Below are 18,190 nucleotides of genomic sequence, written 5' to 3'. Positions count from 1 at the left end.
CGTCCCCCTCTTTCTCCCCCCCCTCTCTCTCTCTCTCTCTGTCCTTCTCTCTCTCTCTCTCTCTCTCTCTCTATGTTTCTTTCTTTCATATTGTTGTAGAACTATGACGTACATGTATGTATAGATTTGTAAGATATTTTATTTTGGTAATTTTTCTTTGTAAACTCCCTGCAATTTAATCCTTGGGCTGTCATGTGGGTTTTTTCAGTTTGATTTAATACATAATTTAATTGAATCGTAATTGTGTAAACTCTATGTGATTCAGTCCTTGTGCTCCTATGTGTATTTTCTGATAAATAACATTTGAATTGAAATTAATTCAGTTCAAATCTATTTTAATTTTGGAATGATTAACAAAAATGATGAACAATGATTGACATCCTAAAGGCCTTCGCATCGGGCGATTCTCGAGCGATGAGTTACCAGATCGAGTTGTACGAAGACTTTGGAGATGGACTGCCTGACGTTCTCGAGGGGGAGGGGCCGGATGCAGAGGGACAGGTGGAGGATGAGGAGGTGGTGGTAGAGGAAGAATCTCCACCACCCCCATCGACTGAATACTTATGGGAAGATCAAGGATGGACAGATTGTACGAGGGATTGCGGAGGAGGTGATTTATTAGTACAAATTAATGTCTTATTCATTGGTTGATTTATTGTTTTATTGTTTCATTGCTTGCTTGATTGGTTAAAGCCCCACTGTCCTACTTGTAGCTACTTGCTCCCTCTATATAGAAAACTTCCCCAATCGGTGCCTGTTGGTCCCCCATGATCCTCTTTTTTATGTTAGTTGAGAGCTGAGTTGATGAGATAGCCACCTGTCAGTGACCTGGTTGGGGGTCTAATCCCTTCTAGCCCAGTAGTGTTGACGGTCTTTAATTGATGATTTGATTTATTGGTTTTGATTGTTTGATTGACTGATTGCTTGGTTGATTGATTGATTGGTTAATTGATCGATTAATCATTGCCTTTAATCCATTTCTAAGCAAAATTAACGAAGCATAATGCATCATGCAGTACATTAACATAAATTTTTAATTTGTATGGAAAGAAAGAATCCCTAATCATATAGTAACTAATGACATGGAAGAATGTTTTATAGTAAATCATTAAACACGGAAATGGTAAGCGAACCAACTTAAAAGCTGGGCTTGTTGCATGTAGGTTCACTGAATTAAAATACTGACTTAACATTTTTTTTTAAAGAGAATACAGATACTTTAGACTGAGACCCCAAATTAATTGAAACACATCAAATGTTTCGGCTAAAAGTGGAAGAGAGAGATAGAATAGGAAAGGGGAAGTTAGATTTATAATAAATAAAAGTAAGATAGTTAGATAGATGGAAAAATAGGTTATTATTTATATGATATTATGTAACTCGTTATTTTAAAGTATTTTACAAAATGATTAATGTTGAAATTAACTGTTGTGCTGACGTTGATATACAAATAATACACATCAGTAAGGGCATTAGTAAGAATTACCCACACGAGGTACCTTTGGAACAGTCTGACGTTTGGACTGTTTTGAAGGTACCAAGTGTGGGTAATTTTACTAATGTCCTAACAAAATGATGTGTATTATATGTTTTATACAATTTGGTTTATTTGATTTATGAAATGATGTTTTCTAACATGATTTTGATAATGACTGGTCATTACCATTGGATAATGACCGGTCATTACCCAAATTACGCGCGATTACGCGTTAGGCCAAATAAATGCATGGTCACGTGTACGCTTTCAACCAATCCTTTGATTAGGATCCACGTCATCATCTTATAATAAATTATATCATCTTTTTTGCCTGGTACTGTTTAACAGCTCTAAAATGATCAGAGTGTTATCATTATTATTATCATTATTTAATGAGATATGCTTTTTGCATACTTTCCCTACCACCTCACTCGGTTATCTGCTGTCACAGCGAGTCCCTTGTACGCGAATGTTCTTTTTATCATTAGTATACCCATACCATCGCTTATTAATTGTCTGTAATTCCATCAATAAACAAATTATTTTCTTAACCTTTTAGGATACTCTTTCCATCGATTTCAATGCACCAGACTAAGAGATAGCCGGAAGGTGAAATACAAGTTATGCGGTCAAAGGAGCTATGATCCGAAAGCCGAGAGAGTGAGATGTAATGAGGAACCATGCCCAACAGAAGCAGTCATTGTCACGTGAGTTACTCCAAACAACCAATCACCACGAACTATGCGGTTATCACACCGTATCTCAGGCGATTACATGTCACGTGTTACCCCGTATTGACCAACTACGAGCTTGCATCGTACTTCCGCGGCGCCGCACACTGAGTTTGCAATGTACTCGGTTATTTTCTTCTATCACATGATCATGATGATGAACAAATATTTACCATTCGAAAACAGGCGTGTATGGGATCAATATACTGTAATCAATAATGTGCTAATAACCGTTCTACATATGGAAACGTTGTATCATCCGCTCAATCTGACTTACGTGCATAGAACAAATAAGCATTTTTCCATGAAAAAGTGAAGTTTTCTAAAATGTGCGTTTCTTTCCAGCATTGGGGCGCCCGGAAGTCACTCGGGTAACATTTCATAAAGTATAATATAAAAAGACCATATGCAAATGTTCTGTACTTTTGTCGGAAAAAATACATTTATCCAGCACAATGTCGTCTCTTTTTGCGTTAGAGAAGAGCAAATAGCGAGTTTCAATCACACTTTGACCGCTCTCGCAAGCTCTCACTCGTTTTATTGTTGTCAAGCGACTTTGGGGCAAGCGGTTAATGAAAATACTAATCGTTAGCTTTCTTCTGGTATTAAACTTGTTTTGATTGATTGTATTATTTTGTCGGAATAAAGGAAACAAAAAGGCTCGACCAATAACTTATTAGCGTCTGAATTGACCTTTTGACCTTGAATTCCCTGATGCAAGCGCACTAATGACGTCATCTTCCCTAAATCGGTGTCTTTTATCGTAAAATGCGACACTTTCACAATGTTTATTCATCTTTTTTAATTGTTCGTGAGATATAACATATTTTTTCTGATATCACTGAAGTTTTGGGTTTTATTTAATGAGTAATTTTAAAATAAGAGCCATTTTACTGTTTTAATTTACGGGATCGTACCATTAAAGTCGCAGGGTAGAAATATGCATTTTCCAACCGCGCCAAATTTAATTGACGTTCCGACATTCTCTTAAATGGGTTCGTGTTGTTAAGAATCCACTGCTTTCTGCTCCGACAAACGTCCACATGCGGAGTCGTTTATCAACTAAATTATTCAAATTTATGGATGCTTCCTAGCTTCCCAGGTGTTTGTGTTGCTGTTGAAGCATTTCATTCACCTGTTATCATTCTTTGTACTCCAATTGCCAGAACGCAAATTTCATTTTGGTTTTATAGTTTTATCGGAGTCGTTTATCAACTATAATTTATTCAAATTTATAAATGCTTCCTCCCCAGGTGTTTGTGATGTTTATGCATTTCATTCACCTGTTATTATTCTTTGCACTCCAATTGTTAGAATACAAAATGCATTTTGGTTTTATAGTTTCATGCAATAAGTAAGTCAATAAAAGAGTATGTTCTGCACAATAAATACAATGTGTATCCCTATTGTACAATGTAATGTGTCCCCTCATTTTGTAATAGTTAATTTACCCATTCACATAATGGAACTACCTGCCCGATGAAGCCAGTGGCCTGTGACCCCTGAGCACCCAACACCGTGTGGGAGTCAGTTTGTTGTCAACTTCTTTTATGGGACAAATACCTGCAAACGTTTCCATATGGACACCTACCCCCTTGACATCCACCCGGATAACCACTCCCAGTCAACTACCCCTAGGACAACTACCCCCTAGGGCGACCACCCTCTAGGACGACTGCCTCCTGGGACAAATACCCCCGGATAACTACACCCTAGGACAACTACCCCCGGACAACTACCCTCCCCAGACAACTACCACCCGGACAGGACAACTACCCCCTACGACAACCATCCTCTGGGACAACTCCCCCCCCCCCCGGACAGCTATCCTAGGGGGTAGTTGTCCGGGGGTAGTTGTCTGGGGGTAGTTGTCCGGGGATAGTTGTCCCGGGGGTAGTCGTCATAGAGGGTGTTGTTGTAGGGGTGGTTGTCCTAGGGGTCAGTTGTCCTATGGGGTAGTTGACTGGGGGTGGTTATCTGGGGGTGGACGTCCAGGGGGTAGGTGTCCGGTTAATAACATGCAATATATCTCTAAAGAGAAAAACCGTGGTATTGTGATCAACGATACTCACTGATATTTAGTGAGTAATTTTAGTTGTGCTATTAAAGTCGAATGAAACAAGTTTTATGGCCTATAATCTTTTAATACATTTGTAAATAAACATGAAGTGATCTGAAAATAACATCACTTATTGTTATTGTTAAAGAAAATGGAAATGTAAACTTTTTTGTCCACATAGTTACGAGTGGCAGGTGACGGCATGGAGTGAATGCAGTGCAACGTGTGGAGGTAGCGCGTATAAGACAAGAGACGTTCAATGCTTCCAGGTTAGCCGAACTTAAATTGCTTTTGTCACCGGGATCCCAATCGGGGGAGGGTTCGTGGGGGTGTCGTGAGAGTGTCGTGGTGTAGTGGTTTATTCACTTCACTCTCAATACACGGGTTGAGGGAACCGAATCCCTGCCCGGCACCAATGTCCTTTGAAAATACATTATTCCACATTTGCTACTCTTCACCCAGGTGTAAATGTACTAATAATTGCGAGGCCCTCAGGAAGTACAGAGTTGATGCTGATGAATAGGTTTCCCTTGGTAAACAAACTTATTATTATCATTATTGTTATTGTTATGTCTGCCCTTTCTGTTATGGATATAACTCACTCATAATATGGGAAAGAAGGGGTCTTGAATGTTTATGTCTCAAGTGTTACAAGAATCAAATGTTTTCAATGTTAAACTGTTATCATAAAAGGTGATATCCGTCTCTTTGACAGTAAATTGATGAGAGCAACTTTCTAAAACATGTGACGCTTATTTACAATTTCTTTACGGTGGCGCGAGGGCCCAGTGGAAGCGCAGTGTACTCGTAACCGGGAGGTTATGGGTTCGAAACCAAGACGATGTGCTAAAGCCCTTTGGTAAGGCATTACCATCCTCATTACCAAGTTCCTCGTGGAGGATTTTAAAGCCCTCGATCTTCTGGCTACTTACCAACAAGCATACACATTCTTTCCCAGTAGTAAGGTAAAACAAACCAACAAACCAATACCAATGTGTGTAAATACTATTTTTAAAGGTTATGAACGACGAACAGACACTTAATGACGAGGAAGCATGTGGGATGGCCAATCGTCCTCTTGATGTCGAACCGTGTGGTCTAGAGCCGTGTGCAAGCAGATGGGTGAAAGAGACATGGTCTGAGGTTTGTGATTTTACTAAAAACTATGATTTTAATAACTTAAAGATAAGATCGAGCTTTGGTCATGGGATTGCATTGTAAAAAGACAGCGTGGAAGTGATTCAGCTGATAAGTATTGGTGTATATTGTGACGTTTTATGAATCATCATAATGATAAGATTTGCAAAGCCTTGCTAAAAGTCACCTGCATATGGCACAGAAATGTGTTTATGGGACTACACAAGCATGCGGCATGAAAACGTGGTCCACAACCTATAGCTATTACTTGTCACCTCAATTTCATCCGTTTCATAGGATACTTTTTCCAGATCTCAACCTTCTCTTTAATCTGATCTTGTCCCTGTTACATAAAATCGAAAGACAATCAGTCATTATAATGTAATGTATCACAATTTTGGAAAATTGGAAAATGGGATATTGTTCTACGTTTTCGAGGCAGCCACTGTAAAACGTTTTTTCGGTAGATGAGTATCTAGGTTTGAGAATAATTAGATTATATTTGTCAGTCGTTGGACAAAGGTTACGAGCTGGTGTATTATGGTGTTCGTCTTTGGTTGTTGTTTCTTTTCTTCTTTTTTTTGTTTGGGGGGGGGGGCGGGAGGGGCATTACATTATTATTTCATTTATTTGACAAATATTTTCCTTGATAATGTTTTTCTCCTACTTATCTCTTATTCAGTGCTCTGCGACTTGCGGACCCGGTGTGAAGACACGAGCAGTCGAGTGTGAGGTACCGATGGGGGCGCTAGAGGATGACTATCTATGTGCCGGTATGGAGCCACCCAGTGCCAAAAAATGTGAACTTGAGGCTTGTGAAGGTAACAAATATTACGTAATTATAATAAATAACCCGAATTCAATAACGTTTGCCGAAATTTTCACTAACGTCGGATATATATATATATTTTTTTTTTTTTTTTGGGGGGGGGGAGGGGGTCACTCTCGTTGACAAAATTAATCTTTGTTTTCATGGGAACCTCTTTAACATTAGCAGATCAGTACGAAAGGTGAATTTCATCTTGTATCAAAATAATGTTTCCCTTGCGTGACTCTCTAACCCTGATCTGTCACTCTAGCTGCCAAACATCATACGTAAGAAGAAGAACAAAAAGAAATTATTTATTTTTGCGATGTTTATACTAGTGACCATATTTTCAGAATTATTCTCACTGTTTCACCACGATGATTTCTTTCTTACTGTTTACCCGAGAGTTGTAATAGTCATACACATGTAATCATCTCATTTGTGATAAAGAAACCAAGGATAGAAATCTCTATTATGATGCATATCAAAATATTCAATCTGTAATTCAAGTGTAATAATGAGAAAAATGTAATAATGACCTCTTCTTTCTTTTCTTTGCCCACCCCCCCCCCCCCACCCCCTACCTCTCATTTCATTATCTCCTTATTCTTTCTTTATAATACCATTCCATCTCTCTACTCTTCTCTTCTTTCAATTTTGTTTGTCTCGTTTTCCTTCTTTTCCTATTTTCAACGCTCCTGCCGTCTGCTCTTTCTGTCTCTCTCTCTCTCTCTTTCTCCCTCCCTTATCTCTATATATTTCCCTCCCTCTTATTCTCTCTCTCTCTCTCTCTCTCTATCTTTATTCCTCCCCCCATCTCCATATATCCCTCTCTCTCTCTCTCTCTCTCTCTCTCCCTCTCTCTCCCTCCCTCCCTCCCTCTCTCTCTCTCCCTCCCTCCCTCCCTCCCTTCTCTATTTTCCCTTTCCCCTCCCCCTCTCTCCCCTGTCCTTGTATTTTCACTGACAGTGACTGCTTGTGAATTAGCTGACAGCGTCCTATGTGACTTATCCAAGTTTGAGATGTTCTGTGGCATGCCGGGCTACGTACAGATTTGTTGTAAAACGTGTGAACAGTTGCGAGCAGAAAATCCCTAGATTTATAATCCACAATTTGTTTTAACCCTTTGCTTACGGGAACCTGGTGGCCCCTGTGTTAAGCCTATGGGACCTATACAATTCAGTAGTCAACGGAATACTCAACAGCTGCGAGCAGAACATCTCTTAACTTGCTACAAGATGGACACAACCCCTCGGAGAGGATGCTAAATATGCAAAGGCAAAAGGCATCGCACTGCGGAAACCTTCACTGGCCTTTGTTTACTTTTTGTCCCTGAATTTTTCGTTAAAATAATTTTTACGAGGATAGAAGTCTCGGTTAAACATTTGCACGATAGATAAATTGACTAGAAATTGTAGTAAAGATTTGAACTTTGAATTTAAACATAAATCCTTGCCTATGTCATATCACTTTATCCTTCTTTAATGATGTCATAACTTTATTTCGAACAACTCGTTACAATGTTCTGTTATGAAAAATGTTTTAAAAAAGTATCGGTATACATTTCGTGAATGAAAAATAACGAGATTGAAACTGCTGACTGTTTAATCGGTGTTTAGTGGATCTGAGTGATGGGGGTATGATAAAAAGACAAATGGCTTTTTTTTCAAAGCCTGATTGAACGAGTAAATTGATTTATTGACTATCAATCTCTTTTAACATTATAATGTTTTATGTAGTGATTCCTATGGAATGCCGACATATTTTAAACAACAAAATCGACTAACATCGTAAGTAGGAAGTATTGATTCTTGAAATCGTTGCTAACATAAGCTTAATATTTCCTCGTTTTGTACACAGTTTGTATTAAAATTAAAATTAACCAAGGTTGAGTTTTTTATTTCTATTTGTTGATTGATGGGTAAATGAGCATGACATTTTTAGCTTTGTTGTTTTCCTGGTGTATCACTAGAGTACACTGTTGCCCAATACTCATAAAGTTGAAATAATTTGTTCTTACTTGTTTTCATGAAATGATCGTGACAACATGATTTATTCAGAGTTTCTCTCTTCATATAAATTCAATGACCAATTTCTATGTCTTTTCAGATTTATCGATAAAGTTCTGAGAACATCGTATAAATATTCTCACATCATAAAATCATAAATCATGTTCTCACAATCACTTCATAAAAAATATAAGAGAAATTTATTCCAACTTTATAGGCGAAATGGTAACTTAGATGATGATTGATTAATTAATCAATGGATGGAGGAAGACTGACCTGTGGGATAAAAACGTCAACACACTAAACAGACTGAATATATGATTTGATTGGTTGGTTGACTGATTGATTAATTGATTGAACGATTGACTGATTGGTTGATTGATTGATTGGTTGAGTGAATGATTGATTGATTGATTGACTGATTGATTGATTGACTGATTGATTGATTGCTTGGTTGAATGACTGGTTGATTGATTGATTGATTGACTGATTGATTGATTGATTGACTGATTGATTGATTGAATTCTTATTAATTTTGATTGAATACACGACTACATGGACTACATTACTATTCATCGATTTGTTGGCTCATTTACTGATTGATGGGCAGGTAGTAGATTGGTTTGGTAACGCCTGATTGACTGATTTCTGGGAGATACAAACTCGAACTCAAACTCAAACTCAAACTCAAATTTCAAACTCAAACTCAAACTCAAACTACATTAATGTGTTGCTTGGACGATTGAGGAATGACGGGATGATTCAATGATTTTTTTTTTTTTTTTACTGAGTGAGAATCTTCTGTGCCTACTCATTATATTTCAAGCATTTCTTTACAATGGTAAACAAGCTGAACAGATTTTTTTTCCCCTAGTGATAATGCAGACTCTAAATATTTGTTTAAAGTATGATGAATGGAGGAAATGAAAAAGGTATGCATGATAACACATTTTAGGCCAACGATATACAGAATTAGGTTTTCAGCACTAAAAACACGCAAACCCATGCAGTCATACTTAATAAACTCGTTTATATCTCACAATCCACTGTAACATTTTGAGGTAGGCATTCTGTAGATAAGAAAAATAGGGGAGGGGGAATGGAAAATACCGCGTCAAACAAACTTGTTAATAAACTGCCACCCCCCCCCCCCCCCCCTCTCCCTCGACCCGGCCGATTCCCTCTTCGTGTTGTTTTACCCCACGTTACGTCACAATTGGACCTTGATCATTATTATACGACCTAGAGTTGTAGTATATAAATAGCAGCAATAATGATACCACGTCAATATCTTATCTCTCTCTTTGTAAACTAGCTTTTTATGACAGAAAAAGAACGGGTATATCAACTTGCAGTGGAATCATATAGTGTTAGTGTTATACAAGGGGTGCCTTATTCCACGCCAGTTGCTCAAAATAATTGACAAGTGATGTGTCGTATGCGTTCGATAATTGCCCCCCCCCCCTCCCCGCTTCAGGAACCAAATCTGCATGATTAGGGACTTTTAGATTTGCGTGGACTGATCCGTGTGACGTCCATTCAAGGCAGTGCATTAAAAGGACGTCGATCGTAGCAATTCACGTTGTCGTTGTGCAAATCGAAAAGTCCCTATTATCATGTGCTAGAATACCATCCATACATTATGTAACAATTTGCTAGAGGTTTTGGACACATATTGCGCCACAGAAACATTTTTACGGTTGTATAGGCCTGCTATACCCCTCTATTGATGGTTAAGCTTTCTTTCGACAAGACGGAGGGAGCTTGATCGAGGTTTTACCCCACATAACAATGTATGGACAAATTTTCATTCGTGTATGCTCGTTTGAGAGGTAAACATCCGTGAATGCATACTTGCAATTCGCCATCGAACACGTTCCAAATACTTCCGGCATCATAGGTATAGGCCTACTGTTATTTTCTGAACCAGAAGACAGAGCTGTATATACCAGCGAGAACAGTTAACTTATATATACCTTCATTGTCCTGATCATAATCTTTGGACGATGCAGGTGAGTACTTTTCTAAACCTAAATTTGATTGGACGTAAATAAAAGTTCCGTGTAAATAGGGAAGTCAAGATTTCGGAGAGCTCAGGAGTCGTCAAATAGGGAAGGCTGACGCATCTGGTACATGGGCACTCAACTCCCAATACAAGGACAAGATGCTGTACAAAATCCTTCTGTGTACAGTGCTTGTAACTTTGCCAAGATTTGGCCAAATTTCTTATCATTTATGATAAAACATCAATAATTCTCGGTTTCGTTTTTTCTGGGACGCACTGTATATCACAGAACCGTACGTAACGTCATATTTACCAAATTAATCTTAATTTATCAACTTTTCCTTTTTTTCTTTCTTTTTATCTCTCTCGCGCTCTCTCTCTCTCTCTCTCTCTCTCTATTCCGCCCTTCCTGCCTTTATCTCTCTCTCGCTCTCTCTCTCTCTCTCTCTCTCTCTCTCTCTCTCATTGTCTTATCCATAAATCGACTCGAGTTTTATCACTATGCACATATACAGAGAATATCCCCCACCTTTAAAAAAATTAATAAATTATGTGCTAAACTTTAGTACATTTTTATATACTTTAAAACATGTGATTCTGGTCAAATATGGACATGTTGAAAAAATCCCGGATCTGAGTTTAGTTCTCAGTTGTGATAGAACTCGAGTTGATTCTTATAGACATTATTTGTATTTTTTTTCTATACAGGATATGGCGGATACAAAGCCCTTCCGGGTCATCATGTGGTGTGTGCCCCGATCAGCTTCGTCTGTACTCACCAAATGTTTTAGTTTCATCGAAAATACACAGGTTCGATGATTCTTCAAACAAACAAATATCATCTTCATCACATTATAACCCTTTTCAGTTACATTTGAATTTTTAGAGACTCAAATATTATATGATGCATTATTGCATTATGTAACAGTTCACTGGGAGTGTATTTAAAGATAAAGACCAGTTATGGTCATGCGATTGCATTGTGAAAGAAACGTTGTGGAATCGATCAGAAAAGGTTGATCATCTAGCATATAAGTATTGGTGTGTACTGCAAGGTTCTGGAATCATCAAAATGATAAGAAATTTGGCCCAGTCTTCGTAAAGTTACAAGCACTGTACACATAAAGATGTATATGGGACTACGCACACGTGCGCGACACGTGCGTTTATCTCTCACATCCCAATAGATAAACTAATTATTTACCAAATATATCAATTAGTAGGCGGTTTCCCGGCAAAATTTGTATCATCATGTATTAGTCAAACATATTCTTTCACATGATTGGTAATAAGAGCTTCCATTTAATTTTTTGAAATTGGACCGTTTCCAAAACTGGTCTTTACCTTTAAACTGCAACATCTCTTTGTTGAAGAAATATGTGAAGCTCATCAGTGCCGTACCTGGGGTACTCCGTCAGGGGGGGCAAGCGACCGAAACAAACAAAAAAGGCGATGCTAATTTTCACTTCTGGCGAGCGAGCGAGCAAAAAAAAATCTTTAAGTAACGTTTGGTATATAAACTGGTATTGTTGCAAGTTGGGGCTGGGAACATTCACTTGTTAGCGACGTTAATTTCATTTTTTTGCAAACGAGTGTAGCGAGCAAGAAAAAAAATCACTTCTTTTTTAATAATTGCCACTTAAACTTGGTTCAATTGTCCCATGCCGGGCGCGGGAACAATTATGTTTAGGGTGAAGTTATACCCATTTTAGCTAGCGAGCGAAAATACATCTTTCTCTCAATGAATTGCTAAATAAAATTTGTTTCATTGTTGCAGGTAGGGGGCGGGCACAATCGTGTTTAAGGTAATGTCAATCCCATTTTGGCGGGCAGGCAACCCCCTACATTTCTCTTTTTAATGATATTGTAGCAGGTTATTAGTGGTGGGCACATCATTCCACGAGCTAGCGAGCGTAGCGAGTGAAAAAAAAAAAACTTTTCTTTTATAGGGAAAATATGGTACATAAAAATTGGGTTCATTGTTCCATGTCAGGGACGTGATTATTAAAAGCGGTGTTATTTCTATTTTGGCGAGCGAGCGTAGCGAGCGAGCAAAAAAAAAATCACCTCTCTTTTATAGGGAAAATATGGTACATAAATCTTGGGTTCATTGTTCCATGTCAGGGACGTGATAATTAAAAGCGGTGTTATTTCTATTTTGGCGAGCGAGCGTAGCGAGCGAGCAAAAAAAATCACTTCTCTTTTATGGGGAAAATATGGTATATAAACTTGGGTTCATTGTTCCATGTCAGGGACGTGATTATTAAAAGCGGTGTTATTTCTATTTTGGCGAGCGAGCGTAGCGAGCGAGCAAAATTTTTGTAATGATAATTGGTTCATAAATTTCAGATTTTTTTGTTGCAGGGCAGGGCTTACACAATCATGTCTAAGGTGATGTTAATTCCATTTTGGCGAGCACGCGAGCACACCAAAACTTCTTTGAATAACGTTTGGTACATAATTATTAACTGGTTATTGCAGGTTGGGGCGGGCACGTTAGCGGTGTCAATTCCATTTTGGCGAGCGAGCATAGCGAGCAAGCAAAAAAAAAAATTCTCTTTTAATAGAAATTAATAAATAAACTTGTTTTTATTGGTGCAGGTCAGGATGGACGCAATCGCGTTTAACGCGATTCAATTCCTTTTATTCGCGAGCGTGTGTAGCGAGCGAGAAAAATGAATTAGTCTCTTTTAGTAACATTTGGTACATAATTGTGTGTTATTGTTGCCATGGTTGCAGGTCGGGGCCCGTCGGGGCAGGCACAATTGTATTCCAGGCAATACTAATCCTTTTCTTTTTTCAGGGGGACGAGCAAGTGAAAACATTTAATACAAAATAGGCTAGCAAGCAGTTCGCGCCAGCGAAGAGTTTCAAATTTGTTATATCACTTATATTTTCCTATTTTCATTTGTTTTCATTTTTCAGGGCCGTATGCGGAATAATTTTCTGGTGGGGGAGGGGGAAAGATGCGTTAAAAGTTTTCGAAGAATTTCAAAAGCAAAAGGAGTGAAGGGAGTTCGAGCGACCGAACTGGTCATGAGGGTACTTTTGCATTTTCAAAAGTAGAATTGAAGGATTTGGTATAGACCTACACTACATTTTCAGGAAAAAAACTGTATGATTTCAATATATCTGGGGTCAACTGCCCCCCCCCCCTGGTGCGTACGGCCATGGTCTTTTTTTTTAATTCCCCATTTTTATTCCTTTCCTTTTCTCTTCCCTTTTTCTTCCTTTTCTCTTCTTCCTTTTTTCTTTCCTTTTTTTCCTTTTTTCTCTTTCTTTCCTTTTTTCTTCCCTTTTCCTTTTTTCTTTTTCTTTCCTTTTCCTTTCTTTTCTTTTCTTTCCCCTTTTTCTTTTTTCTCCTGGAGCCCGTCAGGGGGGCACTCTGCCCCCCTGCCCCCCCCCATAGGTACGCCAGTGAAGCTCATAGTTTGACTACAGTATATAGAAACATGGAGCCCTTCCATCAAGAACAAATCATGTTTTTGTGATTGGTACAATCTAAATATCTTTTGAGATGTTCCTTTTCGGAGGAATTTATTATCAATGTAAACTCGACCAATGATATCAAGAATGAACAAACATAAATCATGCATTAACAACATTTATTTTTCCAGTGTCCTACTCAGCACAAGATGGGCCATTCACATTGTAAGAATATTGTCATTACTCATTGTCATAATATAAAGTATACCAATTATCACAATTTCACTTAATTATACAGAGAAGGTTTCATTGTATATAAACTATTGCACTAGAACATACAATTAATGTGGGCTTGTAGCATATTCAAATCATCAAAAGTGATCTGTCAGTTCATGACAGGTTCAGTGACCCATTAAAAATTCCATATCAAGTTTCTCTCCAAGTTCCTCGGTCTTGAGCCAACCGTTTCATCGTTTCATACCCTGTTGCTCCACATTGTGTGATTACATCGTCTAGAAAGCCTTTACGAGGTCTTCCCCTCTTCTTCTTTCCATGAATACGACCTTCTATGACTCTGAGCATCAAGCCCTCATCATGCCGCATTATGTGTCCAAGCCATTTCTTCAAATATACATTTCTATTGATATTACAATTTCTAATACATACTACAAAGCTCATCAACGTTAAGAAAACCTTCATATTATCTTTCATTTCTCTCTGTAATTTGTTTCAGGTCTGGTTTGAGCCGTACACCATGGCCTTCTTTCAAGACTTTCAATTCAAACAGAGAACTGGAAGTTATCTCCCAAATTCTGCCGATGATTTCGATTCGAAAGACTTCATGAGACAGAAACGATTGCATGCTCAAGGGACGTCTCTTGAACACCTCTTCAATCTGCCAAGTGTAGACGAAACTCTTATTTTGTGAGTAACAAGAAAGAAGGACGAATTAAAGATAAAGTTGAGTTCTGGTCATGCGATTGCATTGTGAAAAAAAAGGTGTGAAATGGATCAGAAAAAGTTGATCATGTAGCATGTAAGTATTGGTGTTTATTGCAAGGTTCTGGAGTCATCAAAATCATGATAAATTTGGCCCAGTCTTGGTAAAGTAACAAGCACTGTACACAGAAAGATGTACAATGGGACTACACAAATGGTGTCGGGGCTACTTTCCTTGATTTCCTTATCTTTCTATGCTCATTACTCAGCCAATATACATTTTCTACCAAAATTTGTTTTGCAAATGACATTTATTTGTAATCTTGAACATCCAGTGTAAGTTTCGTTTGATTCTGTGAGAATTCATTCTCTTTTTTTTAAAACCAGAACTCAAGTTTATCTTTAAGCAAGAAACAAATTAGCCTTTGTGCAGTTAATAACGACGCGGTAAAACCGCGGTGGTATTTTTAATGGCGTTTTGGGGGTAATAATTTTTGTAATAAGTTCGTATAAAAGATAAAATAGATATACTGAAGAGATGAAATTGATAACGAAACATTGTTAAAGGTAATACAATCTTTTGCTAAGGGATCATGAATTTGGCTCAAATGAACATATTGGAAGCATGTGCGATCCTACAATGTGCAGTGATCGTTGTCGCGGTTGAAATCGAGTCTAAAGTTATGAAATTGTAAATATTAAGCTCTTTATGTTATATAGCTCCCTCTCAAGGTCAAATATTAATTAAGCCATACAACAATGTTTCTTGACTAAAACCGCCCGATTGGCTATTCTCGTTTGGAAAATATATATCACAAGTACATATTCTGAGATTTTCATGGTCGCAGCTACCACTGTACGGCCGTAAGCGCTTTTTTAAATTCATCAGAATTTACCGGGAGCACCGGTAACTTTTTATATTCAATTTTTCTCGAAAGCAGAAGTGTTTTAGGGACTAAATTTCCTAGTGCTTATAATACATCTACATGAACATCCAAATATATCAAAAATTGTAAAGAATCACTATGATCCAGCTAATTTTCAAAATTTCCCAAAATTTTGTATTACCTTTAACCTAAATGTATGGATTGAAACCGAGGGACATGCGCATGCTAAAGAATGCTGCATGCCCCTACCTATAAGACTTAGCTAATAATAGCAAGTTTTGGACTAACAAATTCTAACCATACAATTATGCTTTAATTTGTTGATATTATGATGTGGGTCAAAATTAGCTAAGAAGGTAAAGTCTGAATAAAAGTTACTGTAACACAAAAACTCATATGAATTTCTCCTTAAAAAAAAAAAAAAACATATTACGTAATTCATTAATTGTATCTACATTTCAGGCGTGATAGTGTTAGGAGACAATTAAGTAGCATACCCGCAGGTGAATCAGTCTTCGTTAAAGACATGGCGTACGGTGTCACAGATTTCCTGGATCTTCTACCGACAAAGGACTCCGGGTTCCAGCACATCTTCCTCATTCGAAATCCGAAGAAAGTGTTTCCGGCGTGGCGCCGACTAATCCTCGCACAACTCACCAGTGATCAACCCCCTGCCGGACAAGCCCCCACGTTTGATGATGAAACCACATTTGATATGACGTCAGACGTCCCCTACATGATGCCAGGCTATTCATACAAATGCCAGTATGATTTGTGGAGATACGTTAAGGAAAATATCAATCCAAACCCCATCGTTATTGACGCAGACGACATCTTATCCGATCCACTGACGATGCTATCGAAGTTTACCGATGCAACTAAAATGCCCTTCAATGGCTCGGCGTCTCTGAGTTGGGATGCGCGCGCCGATGTGGTGTCCAAGTGGAGGTGCTTTATACCTTTAGCAAATGCCAGACCTGATGATTTTATCTATCGGACGCACTCTAAGTCCATCTTTAGCTCCTGTTTTGAAAGAAGGGTAAATCCGAAGCAGCCTGGTAGAGAACTTTCTTCCGATGTGATCAAATGTATTGAAGCGACGATGCCCTATTACATGGAAATGGCACAATATAAACTAACCTGATCGTCTCGATGTCAAACTAATACATGTAGCAGTTTCTAATTGTCACATTTTTTGTCCGAAGTAAAAGAGAGAAATTGTGTTTAGACCACAACATTCTGTTCTTGAAATGAACCTTGAACTATAATTTATTTAATGATTTGAAATAATTATTACCTTTTGGTGAGGTTTTTTTTATTCAAGATGGTTTGCTCTCTCAGCCTCTCTTAGGGTTAATGGGAAAGTCAGGACAAACATGTAACGCGGGATATTTTTTGTTGTAGATTTGAATAACTATGCAAATAAGACTGACCAAAACAAATTGGTAGTGATTGCTTCATTGTAGTTTAATTATTGTACATTACATATACTCGATATTTTAACATTTTCTGACCTGCAGTGCATGCCTGGTTTCATATTTGTCAATACTGACACAAAAATACTTGAATAATCATTATGGCGATGTAAATGCCCTCATTGGTATGTAATCTTAAATTGTGCTTTGGGCCATTGTTAATTTTGTGCCTCCGACATATAGTGCCCGGATGAGTTAATAATGTAACGCGGGATATTTTTTTTTTTTTTGGGGGGGGGGGTTATTTTTTGTTGTTACTTTGAATAACTATGCGAATGAGCAAACGCTGATATAAGATATAAATGTACCATTTAACTTTCAAATTCCATTCATTTGTTATTACGATTTCGTCTGTGGTTATTATAAAGGCCAATCTCAGATGTTTTACCCTATTCGTTTCCCAAAGTACACGCATTCACGCAGGGGTGTCGATTTGTATCCGTGGTTGGGGGGGATCAAAGGGGCCAAAATATTTTCGGCAATGGATCAAAGCAACCAAGAGGTAGAAGCGTGTGGCAGGTTGCACCCCTCCCTTCCAAGTTATTAACTTTTTCAAGTCACCCTCAATAAAGATAACATTTCAGAGAATATGGGACCCATGTGGGGCCCACATGAGCTTGCTACCTGGGTTATTAGTGAACTCTGACAATTCATTAAATTATTAAAAAAAGAAGACGATTCGTTGTACCATTCTCGACTCTTAATCCTTGTTTGAATTCAGTTTTCCTTCCCGCGCGAAGCGTGGAAGCTCTGACGTTTCATTAAATTATGAGAGAAAGAAGACGATTCGTTGTACCGTTCACGACTATTAATCCTTGTTTGAATCAAGTTCCCCTTTCTCCGCGCGTAGCGCGGAAGCTCTGACGTTTCATTAAATTATTAAAGAAAGAAGACGATTCGTTGTACCATTCTCGACTCTTAATGCTTGTCTGAATTCAGTCCCCCCCCTCCCCCGCGAAGCGCGGAAGCTCTGACGTTTCATTAAATTATGAGAGAAAGGAGACGATTCGTTGTACCGTTCTCGACTATTAATCCTTGTTTGAATCAAGTTCCCCTTCCTCCGCGCGAAGCGCGCAAGCTTTGATGGTTCATTGAATTATTAGAGAAAGAAGACAAAAGACGAGTATAATAACCATTACATGAACACTCATCGGGCTCTCATCATTATTTTTTTTTTTGTGATGGTGAATTATTGGGGGGGGGGGGGATGATTGTACAGGCCACCCCCCCCCCACCT

General features: G+C 38.3%; 2 protein-coding genes across 3 annotated transcripts in view; both read left to right on the top strand.

The window, feature by feature from the left end:
- The window catches only part of LOC588716 (A disintegrin and metalloproteinase with thrombospondin motifs 3), a 50,991-nt gene extending 42,893 nt beyond the window's left edge, over positions 1-8,098 (top strand). Inside the window, exons 19-24 of the mRNA XM_030979537.1 lie at positions 388-610; positions 2,037-2,184; positions 4,449-4,536; positions 5,285-5,410; positions 6,087-6,225; positions 7,182-8,098. Coding sequence (XP_030835397.1) covers positions 388-610; positions 2,037-2,184; positions 4,449-4,536; positions 5,285-5,410; positions 6,087-6,225; positions 7,182-7,309 — 852 coding nt within the window. The 3' untranslated portion in view covers positions 7,310-8,098. The remainder of the gene's footprint in view (positions 1-387; positions 611-2,036; positions 2,185-4,448; positions 4,537-5,284; positions 5,411-6,086; positions 6,226-7,181) is intronic.
- A 1,780-nt stretch (positions 8,099-9,878) lies between these two features.
- LOC105445821 lies at positions 9,879-17,367 on the top strand. Of its 2 annotated transcripts, XM_011681868.2 has the most exons (4): positions 9,879-10,233; positions 10,935-11,036; positions 14,386-14,576; positions 15,941-17,367. In XM_011681868.2, exons 1-4 carry the CDS (start codon positions 10,228-10,230, stop codon positions 16,620-16,622), a joined length of 981 nt encoding a protein of 326 aa, XP_011680170.2. In that variant the 5' UTR covers positions 9,879-10,227; the 3' UTR covers positions 16,623-17,367. The 2 variants fall into 2 exon arrangements, with proteins under 2 accessions (XP_011680170.2, XP_030835396.1); XM_030979536.1 differs by lacking the exon at positions 10,935-11,036.
- Positions 17,368-18,190: the final 823 nt, after the last annotated feature.

The sequence above is a fragment of the Strongylocentrotus purpuratus genome, unplaced genomic scaffold (assembly GCF_000002235.5).
Source record: "Strongylocentrotus purpuratus isolate Spur 01 unplaced genomic scaffold, Spur_5.0 spur5_scaffold_10, whole genome shotgun sequence".
NCBI classification, from domain to species: Eukaryota; Metazoa; Echinodermata; class Echinoidea; order Camarodonta; family Strongylocentrotidae; genus Strongylocentrotus; species Strongylocentrotus purpuratus.
The sequence above is the reverse complement of the archived record's forward strand: the minus strand, read 5'-3'. Positions and strand labels throughout refer to the sequence as shown.